This window comes from Zingiber officinale, chromosome 5A (assembly GCF_018446385.1).
Source record: "Zingiber officinale cultivar Zhangliang chromosome 5A, Zo_v1.1, whole genome shotgun sequence".
Lineage (NCBI taxonomy): Eukaryota > Viridiplantae > Streptophyta > Magnoliopsida > Zingiberales > Zingiberaceae > Zingiber > Zingiber officinale.
Genome location: NC_055994.1, coordinates 138269462 through 138277936, shown reverse-complemented (window position 1 = coordinate 138277936; position 8475 = coordinate 138269462). Strand labels below are relative to the sequence as shown.

The 8475-nt window shown below is 33.6% G+C and overlaps 1 protein-coding gene across 1 annotated transcript; it reads right to left on the bottom strand.

Moving 5' to 3' along the window:
- Window positions 1-991: 991 nt before the first annotated feature.
- On the bottom strand, window positions 992-4854 carry LOC121982065. Its single transcript, XM_042534940.1, has 3 exons — window positions 4542-4854; window positions 2698-2778; window positions 992-1611 (listed from the first exon to the last, which is right to left on the bottom strand). The coding sequence occupies exons 1-3, from the start codon at window positions 4698-4700 to the stop codon at window positions 1249-1251; spliced, it is 603 nt and encodes a 200-aa protein (XP_042390874.1). The 5' UTR covers window positions 4701-4854; the 3' UTR covers window positions 992-1248.
- Window positions 4855-8475: the final 3621 nt, after the last annotated feature.

Sequence of the window (8475 nt, the reverse complement as noted above, 5' to 3'; positions counted from 1 at the left end):
TTATTTTTTATCAAAATTTTAATTTAAATAATAGATAAGAGGTTATTAAAATCCGCGACCAAATGATAAAAAATAGATAGAATATAGTTTACTAAAATTAATATCTAGTTATTTTCTCTTAAAATTTTAAATTGACTGATTAAAAATAAATTTAATTAAAAAATATATTTACGTAGTCAAAAAAATCTTGTGATATTGTCCTTAACTCTTCAATTAAATGTAATAGAAATTTTAAAAAATAATGATAATAATTTTCTCATTTAAAAAATTCTACAGTTAATTACATATTAATTTCAAAGAGTTTACTTATGTTAAATATATTTTATTTTATTTTCTCAAATACTCACGGTTCTATTTCTAACTATGGGATATTTGTAAATATTTTTTCTTTAAATAGAATATGCAACCATGAAATATTAAATTTTTTAGACATCTATAATAAGTATTTTCGATTTATTTGAATAGCCAATGAGAAAGTTTTATCAATCATTCCATGTTCGATATTTAATTCATTATTTATTTTCCAATTCAAATGAGAATTAGATACACAGAGATTTTTGACACAGCTGTATTTTTTTTAATTGGTAAAATTTAATACGGTTAAAGAAATTTCACAAAGTCACACACGCGTGAAAACTTTGGAAAATTAAAGCTGAAAGTATTAATTTCACATAAATAAAAGCCACACTGTCCCCATTCATAAAACAACACCCAAATTTCAATTGCATTCTCCCAAAACGCCCCTTCGGCCCCAATCGAAATGGAGGGAGGTAACCAAGCAGCCTCCTAAGTAGAACAGTAGAAGGACATTGTTGCTAGGAATGGTTTGAAGGGAATTAATAGAAATTCAATCATCACATTTGTATTAAATAAAACAATCATTTGTATACCTTTATGATGTTTTTTAGCAGGTGTGACAGTAAAAATGTATCAACAAACTTCATCTCACTTTTTTAGATAAGCTCAAGCCATCCATGAACTACGATCCATATAAAAATCACCAAATATAAATAATTCCATATATAACATGTACTCACCAACCATTCAAATAGCTAAACTACCCTTAAATAAAATAAGATATAAGTACTCTCATTACATATGATTAGCATTGTATGACACATGCATTGCTAAGAAAGAATAATCAGAGTTTGCTAGGTATATATATTTCTATCCTTAACCATATCCTCGGTTCAAATTGAAGAACAGGGGGCCCAAGGTTGCATTAGTTATGATCAAACCATTCATCCCTCAGTAAGATCCCCGAGGTGGACTATCTGTGTGAATATCCATGGATGAATAGTTTGAATCGAGAGAATTAGCTTCACGGTTTTGACAAGGGTCATGGTTTCTCGATTCAGTATTTGCGGTTGTTAGGCCACCACCATTGGTATAGAATCCTCCTCCATGATCAGGGTGAAATGGCTGAAGGCTTCTGCGTACAGGACTGGAAAGAGCATTTGAGAAATCAGAATGAGCACTTCGAGGGGCAAGTCCTGCAGTTGGCGGACCAAACAAAGCGGACAGATGGTGGATGCCTGAGTTTGTCATCTGCATTGTTGTTTGGGATGACCTGGAACCGATTGCGTCATCTACAGCATAATCCATCTCATTCTGTCAAAAGAATATCCGATTAATACAACAAACTCCTCTAACAGTTAATAAAGGGAAATGCTTGTAGAAAAATGGTTCCAACAAAAGGATTTAGCAAAGGCAACTAAAAGATGACGCAACCACATAGCAGAATAAAAGGATGCCACATGCAACCAAAATTGCAACGAAAAATTATATTCGGGTGAATGTGCTATGAGGATGATATCTGACAATACAAGTTAGAATAGTTACATGTAGGCATCACAGCCACTATTCAATTTTTTAAGGAAGCTTTATGCAGGATCCAACACTAAGAAACCAATCAAGTCATTTAGTTTGAGGAATGCGTTTGCTTTCACTGTGTCCTTGCAAATATTAGATATTTCAATTAATTCCTTTAGATGTGTAGGAAGTGTCATGGTAAAGGATTTTGATGAAAATCTTCATGATTTCTGAGGGGCAACTCAATTTTAAAAAGTATAGGTATTGATCTGACAATACAACTCTGAGAATTCTATATACTTGGCTCACATGTAATCAGGTCATAAGCAACCTATAGTTATAGCTAACACTACTTTGAAGAATCAAACCATCGCTTTAAGTCCACTTCCTGCAACATTAGGAGTTCAAAATGTGAAGAATGAAAGTCTAACGACAGCAGTAGAAACCAAGCAGGCATAACATCAGACACTCTAGAAACATCTAATACTAACAAATAAACCAGCCATGCTAAGAATGCCCCTCAGTTTCTTAACTTTAAGTTCAGGGAACATGTAACAGAAGGTTTTTTCTAATGATTAATTTGATCAAACAGAGTAAAATCATTCTTCATTAGACTAAAGGACTTATAGTTACCTCCCATCAACTATAGCTAATAAATCAAGAAAAAAATGTGAACAATTATGAACATAAACGGATCAAATTCAAGCACAAAAACAGAAACAATTTCCATGTTGGTCCATCAAATTCAAGCACAAAAACAGAAACAATTTCCATGTTGGTCCATTGTAGTGATATAAGTTCAGAAAATTAAACACTAAAAGAATTGGCATGGAAAAAAGGCAACTTCATCGAACCTGATAAAAAAAAATCTCAAAGATGATTAACCTGAATATGGGCAACAATATCAGCTACGGTAATCCTTGACTCTTCCTCTTGCTTCCTCATCATCCACTGATAAAGCTTTTCCTGCGCAACAAGAATTGAAGCAATACTTAAGTAATTAACCAATGCAAGTTTTGAAAAACTGCACGAGGCTTCAGATAAAGAAGAATATACTAAAGAAATAGAAAGGCTCAAATGTGGTTATTGTCAATGAAAGTTATAATAAAGCATGAGTAAATTGGGGAAGGGGGAAAGTGATCTAACAAGTTAATCAAATTAGATTATTTTTGTTATTTATATAAGATAAGAGAATAATAAGTAGATCTCCAACTGAAAACACCAAATATATTAGATTACAATCTCACTAAACAATAACAAGTAATTGAGTAGGCAAAGCTAAGCACATCAACAACAACAAAAACCAAGACTAGGTGAGAGGCCAAGCACATCAATGGCTAAAAATAAATATGGACTATGTTTCACTCCTCTTATATCTTAAAAGAGTTAGCATTTCAACAGAACTATAATTTCGAGATATTTCGCACTTACCAGTATTAAAGCAAAACAATTTTATGAATGATACACAAACTATGTTGTCACAATTAATTATGGTATTCAAATAATTGTATTTGTGACGTGATAATGTCATATATAAACTTTCATTATGGTGCAAGTTCAGTCATTCCAAAAAATTTGACATCAAATGGAAATCTAGTTGGACACCATAATGAGGACATGTTTATCAAAAATACATTATTTTTTTTCAAATTTTCTCCATCAAATTGCTTCCTTTTCTTCTCTTGCCTGGAAAGCTAATTCATGCACTAAATCAACATTTTTAAGTAAGAAAAAAAACCTTTTTTTAAGTAAAACAAGTCAGCATCAAATCTCTTCCTTTTTAATCCTTTTGTTTTCTGTTCCATCATTCATTCTTAGCCCTCTTTCTATAACTTCTCTTTCCTTTCCTTTCCTTTAACCAGACAACTCCAACCTTAACATCTCCCTTGCGTGCCACTAGAAAGGGGATGTGCATTAGTCATGTGCAGTGCAAGTAGTAAAATTTGTTGCCTCACCTTGCGTAGACTAATACCCTAGAGAAAGGATAGATGTGTGATGATGTGGGTTGACCATCATCTTTCAGAATGACTTTGATGACAATGGAAGAAGAGTCCAGAGGGAGATAAGAAACATATACATTATAAAAACGCTGAGAGAGAAAATATTAATCAGTGTAACAATGATTTAATTGATGGGAGTATCACTAGTCACAACCTTGTATAGAGCTCAATGTTAAAATAAAATTCATATAGTTGAGGCAAGCACAAAAATTGAAATCACGATGATATGCATGCAGAGAAAGAAAGAGAAATGGAGAAGTAACAAAGTGAAAGTTCGTGTTTGACATCATAACAAAAACAAAACAGTTTGCACTAAATTTAAAGGAGTTGCACTGTTCCTGTATTGCTTATGTAATTTACAATCGAAACGAGTCTATCTTCTCAAGCCATGGAAAGGTCGTTATTGGAAGAAAGAGAACAGGTGTACCGCTATATGCACAATGCGATCCTTTAAGTTATCATAGAAGGTATATAGGTGTCCGTGGCATACGCCTATATGCAAAGTAATGTCACAGACAAATAAAAGCACCTACAGTCAAGCGTGTCCTCGACAATTTTAGAGTAGCGTGTTCTTATCGCATTGGCAAAGGGATGCGCACTGAGATTAAACATCTTTGCCTCTTTATTTTATCAGATGAAGATATCTAATAATAAACTGAAATCAAAGTAATTTGATGATACATGACATGAATGAAAATAATATAGAGCCGGGCAAGAAAGAGGTCTAACCAGAGCGTGGCGCTCGCCGGCCTGGAAGGAGACCTTCTGTTGATTCATGGCTTGCGTATAGAGTTGCGAGAGCGAGTTGGCAGCGCTGCAGAAGGTGGAATACATCGTCCGATCCACCTCGTCGAGCCGCGTCGCCTCCGTTTTCCGCTTCCTAGACATGATTCCAAGGAGATCCAGATGGAGACGAAGATGGAGAAAGAGCAGAGAGAGTCTCCGTCGACGAAGAAACCCTAGGAAACAACCCTCAACCTTATCCCGTGGACGCCGATGCTCGCTGTCCCTTTTCCCCTCGCAAGAAAGGTAAACCAAACCGCCAACTAAAGAAACCTTAATTAGGTGCCGCTCCCTAGCATCTATCACATTTTGGGCCGGCTCAAGCCCATACAAGCCCGTAACCACGTTAAATTCCCTCGTTGCGGCCGTCAGCCCATCTCTCTCTCTCTCTCTCTCTCTCTCTCTCTCTCTCTCTCTCTCAAGTCTCAATGTCCGATCGATAGCTTATAATTTCTGTATTTCTGCGCACAGTCATGCGCTGATCCCGAACATTCTACGTGGATCCATAGTCATTATTTTCATCGACTTATGTCAACTCGACTATGTCTTGAGACTGATCGTCAGCTTAATTATAAGAACAATGTATTTATATACAGAGAACATGTTCAATCTTTGACGTAAGTTATTATTCTCTTGAGAAATAGAAGACATATGATTATTGCTTAGTCAACAATCAAGACATTGTGCCTGAAAAATAAGTTTCGCTTTACGTCAACAATCAAGACGCTGATAGATAGATGCATGACAAAGCAATCTGCACAAAAAACCAATTCGAAGGAGTGACTTGGAATGGTATCTCATTTCACGTTTTTCTGATAGAATTATGTGAAGATATTTTGGTGGAACGATGATCTTGAGGACTCTGATAACAGGAAACATGCATGAAGTTTCTGTATTATAATTGAAAATTCGCATTTCTTCCTTTTTCTTATCCTGTTGTTCTTTTTCTTTCGGTAGATTTAGATTGTTCCTATTTAAAATCGTGATTTTGTGAGTAAAAAAAACTATAGAGACCACGGTGGCGACGGGTTCCTATAAATACTCAGTAAAAGGTTTAAATGAACATCAAAAAAATATTAAACTATCACATCATGTCAGCAGCTCCCTTCGTACGTCTCAGGGAGGTAAATACAGGTACACAGTTGAAAGGTTGAACTCGACATAGCCACTCTAACGCTAAAATTAACACTAGGGTTGGAGAAGGAAAACAAGTGGTTGAGGAGAAGAATTTGAATGTCTATGTGCACCTGTGCTCGTAGAAGCAGGCGATTTTTTAAAGGGCTATGACTATGAGTGTGCTCTCTTACATTATGCACTTATGTTGTCCACGTCTTCTGAGAGAAACGACTCCATTGCTCATGTCCTCTGGGAAAAATGATTACACTGTCAACGTCCTCCGGGAGAAATGGCTACATGACTAGGATTTTGTTGCTTCCTTATCCATACACCCCGCGTTCTCAGTGAGCCACGTAGGATGTATAGCCCCAATTGAGAATAGTTGAACTGAAGAGACTAGGTTGATGGAGTCTGGTAATCGAGCTGAAGGAGTCGACCAGATGACCAAGTTGCCCGAACTGAGGGTGACTGAGCTGATGGAGTTTGGTAATCAAGTTGAAGGAGTCGAGTGTCCAAGTTGTCCCAACCGAGGGTGACTGAGTTGATGGAGTTTGGTAACAAAGCTAATGAAGTCCAGTAACAGAACTTTAACTTTCAAGCTAATTATTTGAATTAAACTGATTTTCTTAACATATGTAAAAGTCTCATTAACAATATATCGATTGTTTAACTCTTTTTTTATTCTTATATTTTATTGTTGTTATTCAAATATTCTACCTTTTGAAAACAATATAGAGAAAAAATGACATACCAGAGAGGAACCTCTTTAATTAATCAGAACCTCTTTAATTGTTAATCATGGAATAAATTATGTTATAAAATGTTATAATCTTGTGCTAAATTTATATAATAATACTAAGAGATTATTTATTCTTATAATTATAGTAACACTAATCCTACTTAATTCTTTTTTTTCTTCTGAATTAGCATAAACCTCTTTAACTTTTATTTGCATAATATTTATCTCTTCTTACAAATGAGTAAGTATAATAAAAGATTTGAAGTAAGAGTCATACCAAGGATGACTACTTGAGTTATCTTACTACAAAAAAATCATCTAGATTATTTGAAAATACTAGAGAATTTGATTTTTTTTATTGAGTGATATGTAGAACTTTGCTCTTCTTAGACAATAAAATCGCAAACATGACTGATTTACTATAAATTTTGAAGAGAAATATTCATAATATTTTATTGTTATTGCTGTTTACATAATTGTTATTGATATATATATATAGCTAATTGTTATTTTTTCTAACTTATTGTGCTCTTGTTTGTGTATTTGTTGTAATGTGTGATGTTGTTATAAAATTAAATAAAACTATTGTTGCTATTTTATGGTATAGCAGTTGTAAATTAATGTTAGTATGATAATTATTTTTTATTAGATTATTATTATTGTTGATATATTATAGTTACTAGTTTATTTATTGTAAATTATTATTTAGTATATTATAAAATAATCTTGTACTTGTACTTAAAAATATTATTATTTTAATATATATTGGTAATTAAATTATTGATAATACTTTCTCATATGACTTTTTCTATAAAATGATATTGAGTATGGCATATTAAGGAATGAATTTGTATTATTGGTTTTTTTAAAAAAAAAGTTGCTCTTAATACGGTATATTACATCTATGGTTAAGGATATGGCTCTCTAGTCTTGAGAAATAGAGCACATAGATCATGATTTTATATCATTTTGAGTTCTCTAGATCTATTAGTCAATTTTTGGGATGAAACCAACTAATGAACCTGGGACATTCAAAAATAAAAAAAATTATCAAATCAAAGTTCATTCAGAGATTTTCAGTTTAATATATTATGCGTCCCCTAGTTCAACCCAAATCAAAAGTTAAAACTTATAGTTATAACAATTATGATTTCTCGGCTACTGCAATGTGTCGCTGATTTTTAGAAGACTGACAACAATATGTTATTGATCTTTAGATGACCAACAACAATGTGTTGTTAGTCTTTAAAAAATTAACAACAACGTGTTATTGGTCTTCAGAAGATCAGCAACAAAGACTAATAATAATGTGTTAAATCGTAAACTTTGAGATGTCATAATTTTTTATTCGGATTGAATCATGAAATACATAATGTATCAAATCGAAATTCTTTAAGAGACCTTCGATATGATATAGTATGCATCTTGTAGTTCAATCTGAATTAAAAGTTATGACTTTTTAAAGTTTATAACATGGTGCTGATCTTAAAGGATCGACAACGTGTCAGCAATAGCTTATTGCTGGTCCTCTAAGATTAGTAATATGCACGTTGTAAACTTTAAAAGGTCATAACTTTTAATTCAGGTTGAATCATGAAACACACAATATATCAAATCGAAACTCATTCAAATATCTTCACTTTGATGTATTGTGTGTCTTATGGATCAACCCGGTCAAAAATAATAGTCTCTCAAAATTTACCTAGCATACACGTTCTAGCAACTACAAAACTATAGCTGCTACAACTATAAGTTCAACTTTAAAAGGTCATTGTTATGATACTTTGAGAGCCAGAGGGGGGGGGGGGGGGGGGGAATATTTCGTTCACTTTTTCGATGATGATTTTGCAGCAGATACTCGAAGTGAAGACTCCACAGTACTAACACCTCTGAATAACTTGGTCTCCAACTTCTTAAGGTGACTAATCCAAGGATCCATACAATGGACACTACTCCACTATGAATACACTCATTCTTAGAAACAATTCAAAGGTAGAGAAACCTCGTACAATCCCGAACACGAGA

Excerpts from the sequence above, each read along its gene's own strand:
- LOC121982065 (XM_042534940.1), bottom strand. The coding sequence starts at position 4,700 with ATGTCTAGGAAGCGGAAAACGGAGGCGACGCGGCTCGACGAGGTGGAT. Across the intron at positions 2,779-4,541 it reads CCGGCGAGCGCCACGCTCTG|GAAAAGCTTTATCAGTGGAT; the intron begins GTTAGACCTCTT and ends CTTGTTGCGCAG. Across the intron at positions 1,612-2,697 it reads ATATTGTTGCCCATATTCAG|AATGAGATGGATTATGCTGT; the intron begins GTTAATCATCTT and ends TTCTTTTGACAG.